The following is a 23,246-nucleotide window of genomic DNA, read 5'->3' as shown; positions in this document are numbered from 1 at the left end:
TCAAAAATAATAAACACACTGTTTGATGATGCAGTGAATTTGTATGGGCAGATTACAACTCAAGCAAACTAGTAGAACAAAGAAGTCTTTCACAGAAGTGTGCTGCTCAGTAGTACTTTGGATAAATCACAATGAAAACAATATTACATTAGTCTTTTATTCTTCATTTCATGTTGTTTGATGATGCATATCAATACACATTTCTGCAATCCACAGAACTGGAATAGATATTTAAATATATTAAAAAATATTCTATAAAATATAAATCTAGATATCAATAAATAACATACTTCTCAAAAGTTGGTCCCATGTTTGTGTATTTGTAGCCCAGTTTTAGGAAGATATTAATCTATTTTGCACTTCTAAGAAAAAGTAATAAAGTCATAAAAAGAGTAATGATTAATATAATATAAAATTAAGAATAAAAAATATACAGAAAAATTTGATAAAAATAAAAAATAGTTTTATATTGGGTATTTTATCAAATGTAATGAATAATAATAAAGATTGAACACACACAAACCTGGCCTATTTAAATATTTAAACGTATAAATATCAGCTTTCTCTACTTTATTAAAAGTAAACCAAAAACATGCTTTCACTTGCAGCATTTCACAGATGTTTCATTTAGTTTCAGTCCGTAGCTTTCCAAGACTTTCAAAGATTTTGTCCGTCTTGCCCATGAATAACCAAGACGCAGCTTCTTACAGAATCATAACTTGGAAATATGTTTTAAAATAGCGCCTGCTGACAGAACAGAGAGTCTCCTTCTGTCTTTGATGTGTTAGTGTCTTTGGAAGAGTCTAATGATTCCAGAGTCATGCAGTTTCTTCCAGGTCTTTATCTCCAGGCCATAGTCATGGTTAATATAGAAAATGACATTGGTTTTTTTTAACTTTTCATAATAATAGTTGGAGTACTTATGGTGGTCTTCTGTAATAAATCCATAGGCATCCACCTGATGTAGATCATAAAGCATTTTCAAGTAACATTCATAAAGTATTACTAATACAATGCAATTATAATGATGATAAGAACAAAAGAATGTATTTAAAGAGCTACAAACCGCTTGATATTCAAGAATAAGCTGAAGTAATAGAAAAAAATATATGTTTACTTACAATATCACATGAGTGCATAGCTAAGAACAAAGCAAACGCTCCATTGGTCGGTCGGTACATTGCCCAGTGAATGCCTTGCAATTGTTTGGATGGCATGAATCTATTAAAAAAATAATAGGGGTCATTCAAAAGCAATAGATCATGCTTAGGTTGTTCGATGATCAAACAAATTGGTCACTGTAAACATAAATATTACCTGTTGCGAACGTATCGAAGAAAATCAGGGTGAAGAACATAGAATCTACTCTCGTTAAAATGACCATTGAAATATTTCAGTGGCCTGCGGAAGAATAAGTGCAAATGTTGGGTTTTAAACAAATCAAGAACACTGATAAATATTTACCACTTATCATGGAGCCAAACATAATAAGGTTTAAGACTATTTATTTATATACTCTCTGGAATTCTCAATTCTGATTGGCCAGTCGACTGTGGTGAAAATGAACTCAAAGGACTTCTGTATTAATATTACTGTGTTCATCTTGCTTACCAGCAGAGCTGGATACTTTACCTCACACCTTTGAATGACCCATTGGCTACTTTTCCCTGCAATAGGCCTTGGAGCCACTCAAAGTCCCTCAGGCCCTCAGGGATCATTACATATTTGATACCCTGTTGAATAACACCAGAGTGTCACTTCACTTTGCAATACATTTTCAGATTTTATAGAATGATTTCACAAAAGATTTAACCAGACACAATATATATAATACAATAATAGGATCACACACACACTAGCATTAGTAATATACACTATACAATATACACACTACCGTTCAGTAAGATTTTTTTTTTTTGACCAAATTAATACTTTTATTCAGCAAGGATGCATTAAATTGATTAAAAGTGACATTAAAGACATGTCACAAAATATTTCTATTTCAGATAAATGCTCTTCGATAGAACTTTCTATTCATCAAAGAATCTTGAAAAAAAAAAAATAAAAATCGACCACGGTTTCCACTAAAATGTTGAGCAGAACTGTTGTCAACAGTGATGATAATAAGAAATATTTCTTAAGCACCAAATCCCCATTAGAATGATTTCTGAAGGATCATGTGACACTGAAGACTGGAGTAATGGATGCTGGAAATTCAGCTTTTTCATCACAGCAATAAATTACATTTTCATAAATATTAAAATAGAAAAAAAGTTATTTTAAAATTTAATAATATTTCACAATATTGGAGTTTTTACTGTATTTTTGTTCAAATAAATGCAGCTTTGGTGAGCATAAGAGGCTTCTTTCAATAACCAAACATTTGAACACTGATGAAACATGGATCTTCTATAAATAATTCTCAATGAAAAAGTGAGTTGTATGCAAATTACAGTGCATATATATTTTTTTAGAATTCAGTGTAAAAAAAAATTACTGACCTCATCTTGTGGAACACTGTTAAAGCCATACTTTTGTAATGTCAGAATGGTGGCATATAAGGAAAAAGCTGTATGTACATAGACTGATGTTCTATTTCCAACATCCTCCTCGTAACCTTGAGTAACAGCCCCATTTACTCTGTTTAAGAATAAACAGTATTAGAATATACAGTCATGACCTCAGAATAAAGATATGCTTTTTTTCTGTAGTGCATTAATAACATTTTTCACAAAGCTAATTTTATTTGAAAAGTTTCATTCTTACCGAAAAACATAATCATGGGAGTCTATCTCTTTGCCCATCTTTGAGTTATTGAGAATGCCACCAGCGCCCACAACAGCACAGCGGATACAGCCATCCTTTGAACCTTCAGGCACAGGCAGTAATATTGAAGACTTGGGCTTTGGTATCAAATCCACTGCTCTTTTTACCTCTTCATTGAAAGAAAAAAAAAATCCATGTATGTAAAGGAATGCAAAGTGTGGAAAAACATACATATTGGGGCATTCAAATTCATCCAACCTTAAAGGAATATTTTAAGATAGCAAGTTAAAGGATTAGTTCACCCAAAAATGAAAATAATGTCATTACTCACCCTCATGGCGTTCTACACCCGTAAGACCTTCATTCATCTTCGGAACACAAATTAAGATATTTTTGTTAAAATCCGATGGCTCAGTGAGGCCTCCATAGCCAGCAATGACATTTCCTCTCTCAAGATCCATTAATGTACTAAAAACATATTTAAATCAGTTCATGTGAGTACAGTGGTTCAATATTAATATTATAAAGCGACGAGAATATTTTTGTGCGCCTAAAAAACAAAATAACAACTTATATAGTGATGGCCGATTTCAAAACACTGCTTCAGGAAGCTTCGGAGCGTTATTAATCAGCATGTCGAATCATGATTCGGATCGCGTGTCAAATCGCCAAACTGCTGAAATCACGTGACTCTGGCGCTCCGAAACGCTGATTCGACACGTTGATTCATAATGCTCCGAAGCTTCCTGACGCAGTGTTTTACAATCGGCCATCACTATATAAGTTGTTATTTTGTTTTTTTTGGCGCAGCAAAAATATTCTCGTTGCTTTATAATATTAATATTGAACCACTGTACTCACATGAACTGATTTAAATATGTTTTTAGTACATTAATGCATCTTGAGAGAGGAAATGTCATTGCTGACTATGGAGGCCTCACTGAGCCATCGGATTTCAACAAAAATATCTTAATTTGTGTTCTGAAGATTAACAAAGGTCTTACGGGTGTGGAACGACATGAGGGTGAGTAATAAATTACATTATTTTCATTTTTGGGTGAACTAACCCTTTAAGCTGAAACAACAGTATTTGTGGCATAATGATGATTACTACAAACAAACATTTTTAGACGACACTCATTTTTGCTTTAATACAAAAAACTGAGGTTTCAGGCTTGGAATCAAAGTAAATTGAGCCAATCTTTAGAGGATTTAGAAAAATTCGAAGCTTAAGATTTTATACGGACACTTACATTAATTCTAATGTTAAAAACTCTGAACTGTGAAAATGTTCTCATCATTTGTTGTTTTAGGGTTTACTTAAAATTGGATGTAACATTACATATAAAAGGTAGGCTAAATCAGTGACTTTTTCACACTAAATTCAACACACCACATTGTTTACGTCTTGCAGTTGTAGGATGCCATACTGAATTTAACATGGATGAAATCGAGGCTGTGAGGGATAGACTTACATTCTTTACAACGGCAAGCACTGTATAAAGGTTCTGGATCATGTAATTTTCACAACTCACAACTTTTAAAACTGTTTTCGTCCACTGAAAGTTTTTTTTTCCCGTAAAGATGTTTCATCAACTGTATGTTTCATCAACAGTATAATGAACGCACTGTATTCTATCCCTCAGAGCTTCGTTTTCATTCATATTTCAGAAATAATAATGGCGCTACCCTGACTAACTACTGAAACTGAGTATTTTAGTTATGTGACTGACCCTATTTACTACCATTGTAAGTATCCAGACTTTACTTTTTTTAAAGTCAACATGAAACGGAATTTGCGAACGCCTTTTCTTCCTTTGCGGCTTATATCTGCGTGAAACGGCTTCTCAAATGAGAAAAATGTAGGACAAGGCTTGAATTAATTGGATCGTACGATCCCACGTGAGATGATCAGATCATGTGAGTTATGCCAGAGATTGTATATTATAGGGAGATGAGAGGGTCTGTATCTCTTAACATTGGAGAAAGCGTAACGGCTAACTTAATCACGTGCGGCACCTCTCAGCCTATCGTGTAATGGCAGTGACATCAGTCGCAACATTCCCTAGTCTGCCTTCTCTTAAAAAAAAAAAAACATTTTTATCAAGCTAAAATCTACATATAGTTCCCAACAAAAGTATTGTTTAGTGTAAAACATGCTGAAGATTAGCAAACAGGCTGTCGATTAATTAAATGATTAGCTATTTCCCCACAAAAGCTGTTTAATCAGCATAGTGAAGCCTCTCACCCATTGACATCCATTCAAAAAACGGCCTCTTCACCTCACTCACCTTCGCCAGTAAACGTCATCAAGAGATGTAATTGCAAGATGTAGGGGAAGTTATTCTGATTAAAGAATGAGGGCACATCAATTTTGAAATAAATATAATAATTATGTGCATGGATAAATCATTTATAGGCTAATAGGCTAAACACTTCAATACCTAGGCTATTCCATAAAAAAATCAAGACTTTCCAATTTTTTCCAACACTTCTTTTCAACATTTTTTAAAAGAAAAGACAGGACGAGTGGTAATTAACATTATGCTGTTGATTTGAGCTTAACCTATATTGAACCCAAAATGTTTCTTTGAATAGGCCTAAAGCAAGAGAGATCCGTTTACATTATTTGCAATGCATTATATAGTCCAAGGACACAGACGAAGCAATAACCTACTACACACCTTTCTCAAACATGTGCTGGAAATTTTACACATCCATATAACTTGAAAATCTGTCATAAAAATAATTTGCCTTAAATGATTACCATTGTAATTGTACTCCATGAAGCCAAAAGGATTGTTGAAGTGTGCTAATCGATTCCATTCTGTTATGTTGAGATGACCTTTGTACAGCCACAGTTGAATGTCAGGAAGGACAGCTTCCTTGAACTCGTGATCCTCTGTTTTTTTAAAGGAATTTGGACAGGTCTACGGAAAAGGTGATTTTTCGAAGGATCAAAACGACTGCACAACTTGATGTGAGAATAGTATTGAAAAAGGAGCACTTACAGGTTTTCTTGGTTGATTGTCTCGCAAATAAACATCTTCGAAATCCCACGCTGGCAGTTTTGTAAAATTTTTCTTATAGAGAACCGGAATAGGTGTTATGTTGAGTTCTCGCTTAGTGGGGTGAAAGGGTTTTTCAGTTTTGTACAAACTAGTATTTCCATGTGGTGTTAAAATCAATGCAGAAATGATGTTTTTGCTAGTTAGGAGGAAATGAAAATCAGGTACAAACTTTTTGTGGTAATCCAGACAGACAATATTAAGTCATTAGAATGTCATAATTGCACCATAAGACAAATTTTCAATATTTTCAAAAGATTTACTTAGTCAATACGCTCATTTTCTTACCTGTAAAAGCGTTCAGAGAGATTCATCCAAAGTACTAGATATAGCAGCGCACAAAAAGTCAGAATGAGACTAACAAAACCCCAGGCTTTCTGCATATTTCATGAGCAATTTCCACTCATCTTATCAGTCTGGCCACTATGTGAAAGACTTCACCTGTAACACTGTTTTATAATCTACCAATTGAAATTCATTACATCATCAAACCATGTTTGTTTCTGGATTACAGTCCGCCTACATTATCACCATGGCCAGCACAGCTCTATGAGCAGTGTTACAAAATAAAACTATAAATAAATATTAAAAATATACAACAAAGCAAAAAGTTTTTTTATTTATAAAAACAAAAATAATATGCATATTAATTTGTCCATTTTGCATAACTTAAGCACAGTGTCACTTTGTAACATAGACAGCTAGAGTAAGTAATTCTACCTGATTTAACATTTTATTTCAGTTCACACTGTACATATTTAATATGGATTTGGTTTGAACTGACATGCACTATACCCATACAGTGAAGTAAAAAAAAAACTACTACTAAACTTTTTCAGACTTTTTCGATTCTTCATCACTTATTTTATGTACAGTATTATAAGAATGACCAATAAATAAATATATAAATAAAACCTTTTTTCATATTTGGAATATTTTCAAATATTCCAGTGAATAGGTTCACTGAAGTCGGTGGCTTCAATCAATCTGATCTATTAAAATCATTTGTGAATTATTTGTGACAGGTATTAATTTGAACAGTATTTAAATCTATAAAGATGACGAGGAGCTTAACCAAATCCACATAAACTACAGACATCCTGGTGCGTCTCTCAGTACAGTCTTTTGAGCTGATCTGTCAAATAGAGTAGAGTTTAAGCTGTTCCTGTAAATCACTCTCTGTCACCTCACCGAACGTGTCTTGTTTGTCTCTGAGTAGCTGGAAGATTGCAGCTAACTGCTCCCGCTGAACCCTGAAACAGAACACATACACTTTATAAAATATATATAGCAGATATTTAGTCTGTACATTCATACTGTATCTACAGCCAGTGTTGGGGAAAGTTACTTCTAATAGTAATGCATTACAATATTGTGTAACTTCCTAAAAAAGTTACTCATAGCGTTACTTGGTTACTTTTTATGGAAGGTGATGTGTTACGTCACTTTTGCGTTACTTTTTCTCACCTGGGTTGGGCTTGCTTGTTTGTTTAACATAAAAAAAAATCAAAAGTTCTATTTTTGGCAAATGTAAAAGCCCTTTTACACTAAAAGTGAATTGAATCAGCCTCATGTGAAGGAAGTAAAAATTATATGTTATATGTGAGTAAAAGCCTAAATTGAGTCTTTTTATCATAAAAAGCGATCGAGTCAGAAAATTTGGACTAAACCACTCGATTCATATGGATTAGTTTTCCGATATCTTTATTAACTTTTTGAAGCGTCAAAGTGGTATTTGCAAAGGCAGTCAATGAGTCACATGAGGGTGAGTAATTAATGACATAATTTTCATTTTGGGGTGAACTAACCCTTTAATAAAGTGAGATTACATACATAAAGTATATTTGTATTATTTTACATGGACAGGAGAGGTGTCTGTCTATAAATGGGAATGCAAAGTAACTTGGGTTACTTCTTTGAAAAAGTAACTCAGATACTTTATTGTACATTTAAAAGTAATGCATTAATCGTTATTTGGAAAGTATTCTGGTTATGTAACTCACGTTATTAGTCATGCGTTTCCCCCAACACTGCCTACAAGCTGCATTTACATACACCTTGCAGAATCTGCAAAATATTAATGATTTTAACAAAATAAGAGGAATCATAAAAATCAAGTTTTTTTTTTTTTATTTAGTACTGCCCTGAATAAGCTATTATATAGCAATTTTTATGATCCCTCTTATTTTGAAGATTTTGCAATGTGTATGTTAACGTATGATCACAACTGTATATTAATGATGTTAGATCTGCAAAGCAGCAGCATCTGGAGAGCCAATAGCCTTTTTACATATATTTATCCTATTCAAAAAATAAATGATGTAAATATTTGACATGCTTATCCGGTTCGAAAGGAACAATGGGCAAACATATAATCCTAACAGTTGCAAGCACACCTTTGTAAATATTTGTTCCCTCTGTAGTGTAAACGAGTCTGGACCTCAGTCAGGGTAAACATTAATCTTAAAAAAAATGGAGGCTATAAGTGACAGGCATGAATTTAAAAATGTAAAAAAAAAAATGAATTTCAAAGTTCAAATTAATTTGTTCACTGACACTTTAAATAGGACATTCATTACAGTGATTAGCAAGACTTAGCTAATTAATAAGTAATAAACTGCATTTGTAAATACTTAGTAAATCTACAAATACTGTCTTAAAGGTATCATTCACCCAAAATTGAAAATTCTGTCATTATTTACTCACCCTCAAGTTGTTGTAAAACTGCATGAGGTTTTTTCTTCTGTTGAACATGAAGGGAGATATTTTAAAGAATGTGGGTAACCAAATAGTTGCTGGTCCCAATTGACTTCCATAGTACAGGGAAAAAAATACTATGGAAGTCAATGGGGACCAGAAACTGTTTGGTTACTGTTTGGTTAGAAATGAATAAAGGTTTGGAACAACTTGAGGGTGAGTAAATCATGACAGAATTTTCATTTTTGGGGTAAACTATCCCTTTAACCCGTAAGACCTTTGTTCATCTTCGGAACACAAATTAAGATATTGTTGATGAAATCCGATGGCTCAGTGAGGCCTCTATTGAGAGCAAAGCCATTGAAACTCTCAAGGTCCATAAAGGTACTAAAAACATATTTGAAACAGTTCATGTGAGTTCAGTGGTTCTATCTTAATATTATAAAGCGACAAGAATACTTTTTGTGCGCCAAAAAAACTAAATAATGACTTTTCAACAATATCTAGTGATGGCCTATTTCAAAACACTGCTTCATGAAGCTTCTGAGCTTTATGAATCTTTTGTTTCGAATTAGTGATTCGGATCTCCTATCAAACGGCTAAACTGCTGAAATCACGTGACTTTGGTGCTCCAATCCATTGATTCGATTCGTACAGCTCTGAATCAGTGTTTTGAAATCGGCCCATCGTTATATATTGTTGAAAAGTCATTATTTCATTTTTTTGGTGCACAAAAAGTATTCTTGTCACTTTATAATATTAAGATAGAACCACTGAACTCACATGAACTTTTTCAAATATGTTTTTAGTACCTTTATGGACCTTGAGAGTTTCAATGGCTTTGCTCTCAATAGAGGCCTCACTGAGCCATCAGATTTCATCAACAATATCTTAATTTGTGTTCCGAAGATGAACGAAGGTCTTACGGGTGTAGAACGACATGAGGGTGAGTAATAAATGACATTATTTTCATTTTTGGGTGAACTAACCCTTTAAGTAGGGTAAAAAAAAGTCATATGATGAAAGTAGTAATTTGTGGCCCTTCACATTTTATGTAGTTTAAATGTGGCCCTCTGAACTTGAGTACCCCTGCTTTACTCTGAGTTTATCTAACATGACCACTGAGGTGTGTTAAAGTGTATGGTGTTCAAACAGAAAATGTCCATGTTTACCATTGAGCCATAATTCAAATAAGGCACACTGGGCAAATGAAAATGAATGTTTAATGCAAACAGGAAAACATTTGAAACTGTGGAATTATAATATTATAATTAAGGTGAAACCACATGACAGAACTATTTGCTGACAAAGTTTATTTAAGAACATTTATTTCAAAATGTTGGCTATGGGTGGAGTTAAAACATAAAAATTGTTTGCATGGGTCATACATAATATCAAGATACTATAACACATCATGTGAGGCTCTCACAACAAACTATAAATGCAAAATAGAAAGTAAAACAAGGGTAAGACTTAGTGTATTATAAATATAGTAAATGTATACACATTTATATTATAATGATGTATGTATGTTTAAATTTCAAATTAATAAAATGTGAATTAAATGTTTTTTAAATTAAATTATTAAAATTCTGAGACCCTTGTCAACAGAAAACTTTACTGCATCTGGTATTAAGACAGAGAGAAAGGAAGTGAACAAACACTACCATTCAAAAATTTGAGGTCAGTAAATTTTCATTATTTTATTTAGCAATGATGCATTGAATTGATCAAATTTGACAGGAAAGACATTTCTAATTCTACAAAAGATTTCTATTTAAAATAAAAATAAAAGCTGTTCTTTTTAACTGTCAAAGAATCCTGGAAAAAAAAAAAAAAAAAAAGGATTCCCACAAAAACAATTAAGCAGCACAACTCTTATCAAAACTGACAATAATAAGAAAGGTTTCTTGAGCACCAAATCAGCATATTAGAAAGATTTCGGAAGGATCATGTGACACGGAAGACTGGAATAATGGCTGCTGGAAATTCAGCAGTAATAAATTACATTTTAAGATATATTAAAATAGAATAGTTATTTTAAATTGTAATAATATTTCATAATATTTCTGTTTTTACTGTATTTTTGATCAAATAAATGCAGCCTTGATGAACATGAGACTTCTTTCTAAAACATCAAAAAAAAATCAACCCCAAACTTTTGAATGGTGGTGTATGTTGTGGGCAAAAGCCGAGTCCTAAACTAAACTCCTGATACCGGTAAATGTTCTGACTGGCCTCCAGCACTTGAGCAAGGCAGCATAACTGTGCAGTTATACAGTACTAACACACTCCGCAAAGTGCATTAAAATCATGTAATGCGCACCATGGTTATTTGCCAACACTGACAAGTTAAACCTGTCATTGATGTTTCCAGTGCAACATTGAACTGGAAGTGTAAAAATTACGGTTATTTTCATCAGTTAAAGGATTAGTTCACTTTGAAATGAAAATTACCCCAAGCTTTACTAACCCTCAAGCCATCCTATGTGTATATGACTTTCTTCGTTCATTCTAATGAACACAATCGGAGATATATTAATACATATCCTGTGTTACATACAGAAGGGAGCGGAGACACAGGTACGGATTAACAGGTTTATTTCAGGTAATGCAGAGCGTGAACAGAGTGCAGGTAAGTGATGGCAGATGAATAGATCACTGAGCAGATGAACTGGAACTGATACTTGTCTGTATGTTCTTAGGGAGCATGGATGCCAGGAGACGTGGAACAGACAACACACCGGAGAAGCACAGGAGACGAGGAGACACTGGGAATCACTGAGGACGCTGGAGACAGGTAAGTAGAAAGCAAGGGAGTCCAGGAGGTAAGTGAACACGGGTAAGTGTCAACGAGACTGGACAGTGACTGAGTGTCTTTTATGTGGCTGTGGTGATGAGTGTGAATTGGCGTCAGGTGTGGCTTGTCAGTACTCAGGAGAGGGAGTGCGATGTGATTGGGTAAATGTGTGGAGCCTGGCGTGTCTGTGACATTACCCCCCCCTCCACGGTCCGCTCCTGAGGACCGTAGACCCCGACGTCGTGGTGGTCGACCTCTACCTCGGGGGGCTGGCTTGCTGGGATGTCTGGCGTGGAAGTCGTCAAGGAGGCTGGGGTCTAGAACATCATTCCTCGGCACCCATGAGCATTCTTCGGGACCATAACCTTCCCAGTCGACCAGGTATTCAAGGGACCCACCACGACGCCGGGAGTCCAAGATGTCTTTCACCTGGTAGGCTACTCCGTCTTCTGCGATGAGTGGAGGAGGGGGATCTTCGGGGTCGCCAGGCTCTGTGGAGGGAAGGACAGAGGGATGGTGAGGCTTCAAGAGTGACACATGGAAAACTGGGTGAATGCGATACTCAGGAGGGAGTTGCAGGTGATAGGTGACAGGGTTGACTTGCCAGATGATGGTGAAGGGGCCAACGAACCTAGGACTCAGCTTCCTACAGGGCAGGCGCATCCTGATGTCCCTGGTTGACAGCCAAACCTTCTGCCCTGGTTGGTAGTTGGGTGCGTGGGAGCGTCGAAGGTCGGCTGTCAACCTGCGCCTGCGTAGGGCTCGCTGGAGTTGCAGATGTGCTGAGTCCCAGACCCTCTCGCTCTCCCAGAACCAGTAATCCACCGCCGGAACGTCTGATGGTTCCCCATCCCAGGGGAAGAGTGGGGGCTGGTAGCCGAGCACGCATTGGAAAGGTGTAAGGCCAGTAGTGGGTTGACGGAGTGAGTTCTGGGCGTACTCGGCCCAGCCCAGGAACTGGTTCCAGGAGTCCTGGTGGCCGTGACAGAAGGTACGTAGGAAACGGCCGATCTCCTGTATCTTCCTCTCCGTCTGCCCGTTTGTCTGGGGATGGTATCTGGAGGAGAGACTTATGGTCACACCTAGGAGTTTGAAGAAGGCTTTCCATACTCGGGATGTGAATTGGGTTCCACGGTCCGATACAATGTCTTCAGGTAACCCAAATTAGCGGAATACATGGTTGAACAATAGCTCTGCCGTTTCCATGGCAGTGGGGAGTCCAGGCAGGGGAACTAAGCGACAGGACTTGGAAAAACGGTCGACGATGACCAGTACACATGTGCATCCATCGGAGACGGGAAGGTCGGTAATGAAATCCACTCCTAGGTGTGACCAGGGACGAGTGGGAACGAGCAGAGGTTGGAGCTTTTCGGAGGGAAGATGGCGTGGACTTTTGGAGACGGCACATTCCCTGCACCCCTGTACGTACCTCCTGACGTTGGATATCATGTTGGGCCACCAGAAGCGCTGTTTTAACAGCGAGAGGGTTTCGTTGACCCCGGGGTGGCCAGTGCCCAGTGAAGTATGCGTTGAGTGGATGAGGGGTGTGCGTCGTGACCGGGGTACATACTTCAATCCGGGGGGACAACCCGGCGGAATGCTGGTGGAGGCATTGGACTCGGGGAGCGTCTCTTCCGACCAGGAGATGGGGCTCACTATGAGTCGTTCGGGGATGATGGGCTCTGGATCCTCGTTGTTCTCATCGAGGCAGTGGATACGGGAAAGGGCATTGGCTTTCACGTTCTTAGAACCGGGGCGGTAGGAGATGGTGAAATTGAATCTTGTGAAGAAGAGAGCCCATCTGGCCTGGCGGGGGTTTAGTCTCTTGGCGTCACGTAAGTATTCTAGGTTCTTGTGGTCTGTTAAGACTGTAAAAGGGTGTTTAGCTCCCTCAAGCCAATGCCTCCATTCTTCCAGGGCAAGTTTGATGGCGAGGAGTTCGCGGTTGCCGATGTCATAATTAACTTCCGCCGGGTTGAGTTTCCTGGAGAAGAAAGCACATGGATGGAGTTTGCTGGGATTCCCCTGCTGCTGGGATAACACTGCTCCCACTCCGGTGGTTGAGGCGTCAACCTCGACGATGAAGGGGAGCTCTGGGTCAGGGTGAACCAGGAGTGGAGCGGTCGTGAAGGCGGTCTTGAGGGTCTCAAAGGCTTGGGTGGCGGCTGGGGTCCAGGACAGAGACTTGGGCTTACCACGGAGGAGGTTGGTGAGTGGACCGGTGATGGAACTATAGTGTTGGATGAAACGGCGGTAGAAGTTGGCAAATCCTAGGAATCTTTGTAATTCTTTAATCGTGGAGGGAATGGGCCATTCTTTAACTGCGATGACCTTCCTCTCGTCCATGCGGACGCCACTGTGGTCGATGTTGTAGCCGAGGAATTGCACGGAAAGCTGATGGAAGGTGCACTTCTCGGCTTTCAGGAAGAGGTGGTAACTTCTCAGGCGTTGGAGGACCTCCGCAACGTGTCGGCGATGTTCGGCCAGGCTCCGGGAGTAGATCAAAATATCGTCAATGTAGACCAGGACAGACCGGTGCAGGAACTCCCGGAGCACCTCATGCATGAAGTCTTGGAATATGGAGGGGGCGTTGACCAGTCCATACGGCATGACGAGGTACTCATAATGGCCAGTAGGGGTCACGAAAGCCGTTTTCCACTCGTCCCCCTCACGTATTCTGATGAGGTTGTACGCGCTGCGGAGGTCCAGCTTGGTGAACACAGTGGCGCCGCGCAGATGTTCCAGGGCAGCTGGGACGAGAGGAAGGGGGTAACGGAACTTAACGGTGATTTGGTTGAGTGCTCGATAATCAATGCAGGGCCGCAAGCCTCCGTCCTTCTTAGCCACGAAGAAAAAGCTAGAAGCAGCAGGGGAAGTGGACGGTCGGATGTAACCTTGCTTGAGAGCCTCGTCAATGTACTCCTCCATGGCTTTCTCCTCCGGAACGGATAGGGAATATATCTTCCCTCTGGGCACTGGCTCACCTGGGATGAGGTCAATGGCACAGTCCCATGGCCGGTGGGGGGGCAGCTTGGAGGCTTGTTTAGGACAGAAGACATCTCTGAAGTGGGAGTAACAGGCTGGGATGTCCGTGGAACGTTTCTCGAGAGGGCTTTCCACAGTAGTAGCCCCGACTTGGATTTCTTGGGAACCTGGAGAACTGGACGCGGGGAGTTCGGGGAAACAGTCCTGGAAGCACTGGTTACCCCACTTCAGGATCTCTCCTGTCCTCCAGGAGATGGTGGGGTTGTGCTGCTCAAGCCATGGGTGCCCTAGAATCACGTCAGATGTAGACTCCTCCAGAACCAGCAGCTGAATCTCCTCGGTGTGGAGCACTCCCACCTGGAGACGGAGGGGTCCCACGCTGTAACGTACTTTCCGTAATGGTTTTCCTGTTATCGCGTGGATCTGGTAGATCTTCGGCGTTGGGGTGGTTTTGAGATGCAGCTGGCGACAGAGGGCTCCGGAGATGAAGTTTCCAGCTGACCCAGAATCGAGGAGCGCACTGGTTGAAAGACAAAGTTCGGCGGCAGTAAGTGTTACTTCAATTGTGAGTGGTTTCATTTTATTCAGAGTGGGCAGGATGGCACTCACCAAAGGCCGAGCAGGACGTAGGGGGCATTCAGCGATATAATGCCCGGCACCACCACAATACAGGCAGAGATTCTGGGTCAGCCTCCTCTGCCGCTCAGCTGCTGAAAGACGTGAGTGCTCAATTTGCATGTTGTCGTTGGCTGGTTCTGGGGAGCTGACGGACTCTGGCTGGCGGGGAAAGAAGGGGAATAGCGGCTGGCCCTGGTGCTCTTCTAAGCACAGCTGCATACGAGTGGCGAATCTGATGGATAGTTGAATGAATTTCTCGAGCCCGATGGAATCCTCGTATGCAGCGAGATGCAACCGCACACGTGAATCGAGGCCTTGACGATATGTAGTGATCAAAGCCTGCTCATTCCAGCCACTTGCAGCAGCGAGGGTACGAAACTGGAGGGCATAATCAGACACAGTTAGTGTACCTTGCTTTAAATTGCATAATCTCTCACCAATCGACGAGTCCCAGGCGGGTTTACCAAAAACTTCCTTGAAGTGGGTTGTAAAACTTGACAAGGATGATACTACGGGGTTGTTCAAGTTCCAGAGAGGTTCAGCCCATCGCAGTGCTTTTCCGTGAAGCTGAGAGATTATGAAAGCCACCTTAGAATGATCGTCGGGATACAAGTGCGGTTGCATCTCCAGGACCAGCGAACATTGCAGGAGAAAACCGTTGCAATCCTCCGCCAGACCAGAGAAGGGCGCCGGTTTGGCCATGGGACTGGCGACCACGGGAGGTGAAGGAGCTGCGGCGGTGGATGTGGAAGTGTTCGCTGGTGTCGTTGTCGTGGAGGTGCTGGCGAAGGTGCGACGAAGTGCAGTGACCAGCTCTTGAATGGGATCCGGGGTGCTCATGCTGTTACCTGGGCGGTGTTGGTCCGGTCTTCTGTTACATACAGAAGGGAGCGGAGACACAGGTACGGATTAACAGGTTTATTTCAGGTAATGCAGAGCGTGAACAGAGTGCAGGTAAGTGATGGCAGATGAATAGATCGCTGAGCAGATGAACTGGAACTGATACTTGTCTGTATGTTCTTAGGGAGCGTGGATGCCAGGAGACGTGGAACAGACAACACACCGGAGAAGCACAGGAGACGAGGAGACACTGGGAATCACTGAGGACGCTGGAGACAGGTAAGTAGAAAGCAAGGGAGTCCAGGAGGCAAGTGAACACGGGTAAGTGTCAACGAGACCGGACAGTGACTGAGTGAACTGGCGTGTCTTTTATGTGGCTGTGGTGATGAGTGTGAATTGGCGTCAGGTGTGGCTTGTCAGTACTCAGGAGAGGGAGTGCGATGTGATTGGGTGAATGTGGAGTCTGGTGTGTCTGTGACATCCTGACGCATCCGAGCTTTATAATGGCAGTGAGCGAGACCAACGAGTATGAAGCTGAAGAAAATGCTTCCATCCACATCCATCCATCATAAACGTGTACTACACACGGCTTCCGGGGGGTTAATAAAGGCCTTCTGAAGCGAAGCGATGCGTTTGTGTAAAAAAAAAATCCATATTTAACAAGTTATGAAGTAAAATATCTAGCTTCTGCCAGACCACCTTCTGTATTCAACTTACAAAGAAAGTGTAAAACTCTCTCAGTTCAAAAAGCTTACGCTATACACAGGGTTGGGGAGTAACGGAATACATGTAACGGCGTTATGTAATCAGGGTACAAAAATCCATTAACTGTAATTCGTTACAGTTACGTCAAAAAATTTAGTAATCAGATTACAGTTACATTTTGAAAAAAGGGAGAATACTATCAGGATTACAATGTTTTCATTTAAAACTAAATAAATCATTATTTTGCCATAATAACACTATATTAAGCGCTGCTTGATTATACAGTATTTCCTGGTTCTGTGAGTAGCATCTGCCTGCACAACCAGAGACTGCATTTTCAGGACCGCATTTCTAGGACCTTAGATGTTTAGTGACAATGCCACCTACCGAATTACAGGACCAGTGACCGCATGTTTTTCTGGAAGATGGACGATATTCAGAGTGTGAGTATCAAATGTGAATCAATTTTTATTTGTTTAACATTAAAAACAATTGTGATGCATTTAATTGCGAAGTGAAGTGATCGTGAGTTACTAAATAGTATTGAATGCACTTTATAGCCATCATATATTAGCTTATAATGCTGTAAAACGAATTCTTAGCATATTCGTTTAACAAAACTGTAGCACGACTAGCAAGCTTATTGATTATTAATCCTAGCCAGTACAATAAACTGTAGCACTTCGTTGTAAAATCTTGTTAGTTATGCATTGTTTTTCTATTTTAAGTAAGTTAAAATAATCTTAATCTTTTAAATGTCACGTGCGTGCTCACTGTCAGCCTGCCCAGGTCAAAAAATACTATATTACTTTATGTTACCACAGCAACTATAGAATTACCACAACAAATTAATTTGAGTACTTTACTATAGTATGGTTTAAAAAAAACTATAGTATTTACTATAAATTACTTTTTTTTTCACCTGGGCATGTTTACCCCACAATACATGTTATGAGCATGTCTCTTCATTTTGACATTGTTTTTATAATGTTGATTGAAGCATTTGACATTTTTAATAGACATAACAGAGAGGCCATCATAAATAAAACCAATTGGACTCTCTCTTTTTCAAGAAACACATAACAATCCAAGAAGGAAGATCCTTTCCTGGACTAAAGAGATGCACTGCATGCTGCAAGGAGTTCCTCTGCCCGTTCTGCAGTTCTGCTTTGTTTCACCCAACAAAGTTGAGCAAAGTGAAATCCCATTTGGAGAGCCATTTCAAACGCGCAGTTCTCTATGAAAGTAACATTTTCAAATGTTCTTTTGGGAAATGCAATGTTATGATTAATTTAAATTGACCTCAATTCCTAGATCTCTGTATATTTCAATGAACATTTTTCTTTTGATAGACCATCATATATGGCCTGGCTGTGCTGCAGAATTTCTCTGCGGGATGCTGAGAAGGCCTTCTTCTCTGGTCCGGATTATCATCACGGGTAAGAGTAGAAATAAACACAGTGTCCAATGTATCATTTTTTTAAGCATTAACAGTATTTCTGTTAACCCAGCAGTGATCATGTTCTCCATTTACTATTTCAGTGAAGTGGAAGAATTTAATAGAGTAAGAGAGAAACAATTGAGAAAAGTGGGGAGAACATCCAATTGGTAGGTAGTGCTGCTGCATACAGATTGTGAATCTGTGCTTTAAATATTCAAAGGTCAGGAAAAGTCATGTCAATAACATGTTATTTCTATTCAGATCTCTTGCATCTCTCTCTATTTTTTTTTCTCAGTTCAGATGGGCTTTATTGACATGAAAGTTTTTTTTTTTAGAACCTTTGTTCCCACAGCATCAAAATAAAATGTTTCCAAATCTTTGAACAGTATGCAATAACAGTAATATGAACATTAATTGGTATGAAGATTGATATAATTATTTTTGTATCATATATAATGTGTGTGCTCTGTGGTCCCTAAGATCTTTTAAATATTGAACATGTTTAACTAAATGTTCCTTATTTCATTCACTTCTCTCTCTCTCTCTCTCTCTCTCTCTCTCTCTTAGGAGTCAGTGAAGACGTTGTCACTGAAGTTCTTTCTGTGTGGTTCACGTCACAAACAAATTTGTTTTTGTGTGTTCAACTGTTGTAATATATTATTTTATAAAATATACACAATCTTAAATATACCCCCAGAGTCATCCTTGTGTCTTCCCTCTGTACTTGAAAATGTGGTTGATCTGACTGAAAAGGCTATACCATGATTCCTTGTTTATTTTACTTGATGACTTATATTATGCTAGTTAGTCACAATAATTAATCAACATTCAGATCTTGGCAACCAGGTTTAATTGCAAGAATGAAAGTAGTATTTGGGTATTATAAAACTTTTAAAAACTCTAATTAGCTAGAATTGGGTGGAAATACTGCCTTGGTGGCACTTTTTTCGGTTATCCAATACTAGGGTCCTGGAAATGCGGTCCTAGAACTGCGGTCCTGAAAGTGCAGCCTCCGGTATTGCAGACGGATAATATTGGGTTCTGTTGCCAGTGATGACTCACGTGAGCCACCCGCTGGTGCATGCGCAAATAACACCCGTCTACAATCTCCTCAGACGCAGATAATATTGCTGTTGCTAGTGTAAACGATGCTTCCCACGGGGATAAATGCTTTCAATTCATGGAAATTTCGCTGCTATTTTGTTTTCAAAGAAGAAAATGCAAACAACATGCTTGTACAGTGCAAACTCTGCCTTCCAGCTACAAAAACACTTTCTTTATCAAAGGACTAAAAATTAATCTGTAATACCATACTGTAGCCAGTAGATGTCTGTATAGCCCTTTATATATATTTTTTCAGGGCTGTGTATTGTTGTGGAAATAAGACATGATTGCTTAGTTTTAATAGGTTTTAAAAGTAACCAAAATGCTAAACATTAAAATTAAAGCAGAACAAATATGAACAGAAATATTTGATCTGAGCTTGTTCAGTTTGGTTATGATCTGATGTCACTTTTATATTTTTAAGCTCTAAATAACAACAACAACGATAATAATATTGCAATAGATAATTTATCAGATTTTAAAAATATTTTTATTGTTGAGACCCATTCATAAGTATAGAACGTGTGACATTTAAAAACTTGCAGAAATTGAGAAGAAATAATTAAAATTAAATTTAAAAATCTAGTTCTTTCTTTCTTTAAATAGGCCTATGTGACCGTGAAGTAATCCAAAAGTAATCAGATTACATTACTTTTATATTGTGGTACTTGGATTACGTTACTGAATACTTTTTTTATGAAGTAATTTGTAACTGTAACGGAATACATTTTTAAAGTAACCCTCCCAAGCCTGGCTATACGTCCTACGCCTTCTCTATTCAACTTACAGAAAAAGCTTAACTGACGTGACGTCAGTTCCGTTTTTTTCGTAAGCTGAATACAGAAGGCGGTCTGGCGGAAGCTAGATATTTTACTTCATAACTTGTTAAATATGGATATTTTTTTTACACAAATGCATTGCTATGCTTCAGAAGGCCTTTATTAACCCCCTGAGCCGTCTGGAGTACATTTATGATGGATGGATGTGGATGGAGGCACTTTCTTCAGCTTCATACTCATTGGTCTCGCTCACTGCCATTATAAAGCTTGGATGTGTCAGGATATATATATATATCTCCGATTGTGTTCATCAGAATGATGAAAGTCATATACATCTAGGATGGCTTGAGGGTAAGTAAGAGTAAAGCTTGGGTTAATTTGCATTTGTAGCAAATGTATTTTATTGATAAGTCACAAGGCAGTGTTGAAAAGTTTCCATGCGTCTGAATGTTTCTGTGTTTGCGCAGCTCAATCTCTAATCTCTGTGCTTGAACTGACTGGAACTACCTGTGCATTACAAGGTCTGAATGCACACCTTCCAGCCAATCAGAATCGAGTATTCAGACAGAGCATGGTATAATATAAAACAAATAATGCTATATTTGGGGGTGGAATGAATCACCTCTGCTCTTCCTCCAGTTCTTCTTTGGTCATCATCTTTTCAAGCTGGCAGGTCCTCAGCATGCCAGCCATGTACTTCAAGGGTTTATTCTCAGTGTCTATTGCAGAGAGGAAGATGTCAAACCACTGCAATATGTTTACAAAGTAGTAAATTACATACAAGCGAAAACAGCTTCCAAATAGCCAAACAGTAACGATTGTGAAGCCTGCAAACTGTGGATTTGTTTATTCAGTTTATAGTGTTAAATTAAATTTACCTTGTGGGCAAAATTCCCTTGCCAATAGTTCGCTGACTTTTTTATACTGACTTACTTATGTTACACACCTTAACTATTTTATGACCAATCCAGCTTCATTCATTCACATTTGTGGATGCTGTGATTCCTTTAGTAACAAGATTTTTTTTTTTTCAATTGATCATTTTGTCGAAGACACCTATCCTTGTAAAAAGTATACTTTAGCATACTTTTAAAAAGTAATGTTTTCGGACACTTAATTGCATTGAGATATCAAATAATAATTAATATAAATTAAAAAATAAAATTAATATGAAGTAAACATAGCAGCAACATAGAAACATAGCAGCGCAAAATGGCAACTTTCATGTAAGGAGACCCGCGGTGTATGTAGTAGGGCTGCACGATTTATCGCACGATACGAAAAATAACATTGAACTTAGACACCATTATCGCTTAAACGCGATTCTTATTGCAATTATGAAATCACAAAGGCTGCGATTATTTTATTTTTTTATGCGCAGCTTGTCAATTAAGTATGGCTCCAAATGCTAATCCATCTGAAAGCACCGCGAGTTCGAGTCGCTTATAATGTACATTTGAAAAAGCAACACGCATCAAACATCTTTCCAGACATGAGAAGCATTTATTAACATCTTGTCCAACAAAAGACATTTAATAACGTTTTTACTCCAAACTCACTTCATAACGACAGTTGAGCATCATTCTGTGGCTTCTTACACAGAATAAGTCATGTGTTTATTAGTCATGTTTAATCAAAGCATTTCAATCTTCTGTTTATTCAGCTACAGCGATATGATGAGTGTTATCTTCTTCTGCAGCAGGGCATATCTGGAGTTTCTGCGCAAGAGCACCCTCTGGCTTTCAGATGGAGAAGCATTTACTACTGATCACAGAGCCGTACAGCTCTGACAAGCTGCGCATAAAATAATCGCAGCCTTTGCCAAATTGCGTGCGGTTTAATCGCAATAAATCGTGCAACCCTAGTATGTAGATAGAAGTGGCTCATTCTAAGGTAATAAAAACATAACGGTTCATTATGTAAGGTCTTTATACACCACTGAAAACATAGTTATGTATATTATATTGCATGTCTGTCAATAGATCCTACTAAATATAACACACTGAACCTTCAAATGCAATCAAGCACACTTCTTTTTCACAAGGGTAAACCTGCTATGACTAAGAAAATTCCCCTCTGTTCTAAAGCAATAAAGATAATGTATCCAACAATGTGTACAACACCGCTAAATGACAACAGGAGAGATCGCAGTTTTAACAATATTTAAAAATAGTATGTTGGTCAAATTGAGAAAAAAAAAAAAAAAAACATGGAACCTGAGAATGCTATGGAGACTTGGAAAGAGATTTCTTGTTATTAAAATAATTATTAGGATATGTGTAGAATAAATTTGTATAAGTAATTTATGTGAATACATTTATATTCACAAATCTTAGGTTCAAAAATTGCTCAAAACCAGTCTAATATAACTTTTATGAAGTCTTTTCTACTATTTGTAATAATAAACAATATTATAAGACAAATAAACAGGAAATTTGTAAAGGTGATTATTATTATTAGTAGTAGTAGTATTATACCATGTGATTGAACATAATCCATCAGAGCATTCCTTATCCCAGACTCAGAAGAATCCTCCCCCCAACCAATGGTGGAGGAGTGAACTGGAGAATCGGACTTACACACTTCTTCCACATTATCTGAGTTTGAATCCTGAGGTAAAGACAGAATCAGTAAATGGTTGATCAGAGAAATATTCAAGAAATAATTTCCTTTGTGCTTTTTTTTTATTGTCTTGTACTTTTCCATTGACTTATAAACATTAATAAAGCAGAATAAATCCTTACCGTTACATGTTTCATAGTTTCATCTTTGGCTTTGTGGCTCTTCGCACTAGATTGCAGCTGTTGTCTGGTTTCATTACAGTGTTTGTCATGATACTGTGAGGAAGCTCCAAGATCTGGACCAGCTCTCTCCTCTACAACAGCAGTAGTTTGATGGGTGCTCTTTGACGGCCCTTTATTTCTGCCCAAAACAACTGCTGCTACTATAATTGCAAGCAGCGTAAATAGCATCGCCAGCCAAAATAGATCTGAGGTTGCATCCATCATGCCTATGGAATAACTTTCTTAGTTGATAATATCCGATTAATTATTAACTAACGCTGACGTAGGCGTTTTCTTGTCTGCTAACACGCGTATTTTAATAAAAGCATACTTTGACAACATGCACCAGCGACGAATTTATCTGTTTTTGAAATCACTATACTTGACTCTACAGATTAGTCCATACAGAAATACATACTTCTCACACCGGAAGTTCTTATTTCAAAATAAAAGCTTCAGAAATGTCAGTCACAAAAGCACTGAACCATTACAAAGATGGATTATTTTATTTAGATATTTGAACGAACTTAATTAACTTCTCATTATTTAAATCTTGCGTTTGTAAAATAATAAATAAACTATAATATATATAAAATAATAATACATTTGTAACTTTAGTGTATAGTGGACTGACTTAACCACACAAATTAAACAACACTT

At 38.3% G+C, this 23,246-nt stretch overlaps 2 protein-coding genes across 2 annotated transcripts; both read right to left on the bottom strand.

The window, feature by feature from the left end:
- Positions 1-143: 143 nt before the first annotated feature.
- Positions 144-6,290, bottom strand: st6galnac1.1 (ST6 (alpha-N-acetyl-neuraminyl-2,3-beta-galactosyl-1,3)-N-acetylgalactosaminide alpha-2,6-sialyltransferase 1, tandem duplicate 1). The gene is made up of 9 exons (XM_051915235.1): positions 6,123-6,290; positions 5,778-5,973; positions 5,534-5,696; positions 2,767-2,935; positions 2,502-2,640; positions 1,633-1,733; positions 1,318-1,401; positions 1,122-1,221; positions 144-958 (listed from the first exon to the last, which is right to left on the bottom strand). Exons 1-9 carry the CDS (start codon positions 6,215-6,217, stop codon positions 785-787), a joined length of 1,221 nt encoding a protein of 406 aa, XP_051771195.1. The 5' UTR covers positions 6,218-6,290; the 3' UTR covers positions 144-784.
- Positions 6,291-6,428: 138 nt separating this feature from the next.
- On the bottom strand, positions 6,429-23,035 carry LOC127523983 (matrix-remodeling-associated protein 7-like). Its single transcript, XM_051915236.1, has 4 exons — positions 22,548-23,035; positions 22,281-22,413; positions 20,426-20,522; positions 6,429-7,087 (listed from the first exon to the last, which is right to left on the bottom strand). The coding sequence occupies exons 1-4, from the start codon at positions 22,809-22,811 to the stop codon at positions 6,973-6,975; spliced, it is 609 nt and encodes a 202-aa protein (XP_051771196.1). The 5' UTR covers positions 22,812-23,035; the 3' UTR covers positions 6,429-6,972.
- Positions 23,036-23,246: the final 211 nt, after the last annotated feature.

The sequence above is a fragment of the Ctenopharyngodon idella genome, chromosome 12 (assembly GCF_019924925.1).
Source record: "Ctenopharyngodon idella isolate HZGC_01 chromosome 12, HZGC01, whole genome shotgun sequence".
NCBI lineage: Eukaryota > Metazoa > Chordata > Actinopteri > Cypriniformes > Xenocyprididae > Ctenopharyngodon > Ctenopharyngodon idella.
This window is presented reverse-complemented; position numbering and strand designations above follow the sequence as displayed.

Bases quoted from the DNA above. Each gene is read 5' to 3' on its own strand.
- st6galnac1.1 (XM_051915235.1), bottom strand. From the start codon at position 6,217: ATGCAGAAAGCCTGGGGTTTTGTTAGTCTCATTCTGACTTTTTGTGCG. The intron at 1,734-2,501 runs GTCAGTAATTTT...GTTATTCAACAG, and splicing joins ACAGTGTTCCACAAGATGAG to GGTATCAAATATGTAATGAT. The intron at 1,402-1,632 runs GTAAAGTATCCA...ATTCTTCCGCAG, and splicing joins GGGTCATTCAAAGGTGTGAG to GCCACTGAAATATTTCAATG.
- LOC127523983 (XM_051915236.1), bottom strand. From the start codon at position 22,811: ATGATGGATGCAACCTCAGATCTATTTTGGCTGGCGATGCTATTTACG. The intron at 22,414-22,547 runs GTAAGGATTTAT...TCTTTACCTCAG, and splicing joins AAACTATGAAACATGTAACG to GATTCAAACTCAGATAATGT. The intron at 7,088-20,425 runs GTGATTCATTCC...GTTCTGTTTCAG, and splicing joins GAACTGGAGGAAGAGCAGAG to GGTTCAGCGGGAGCAGTTAG.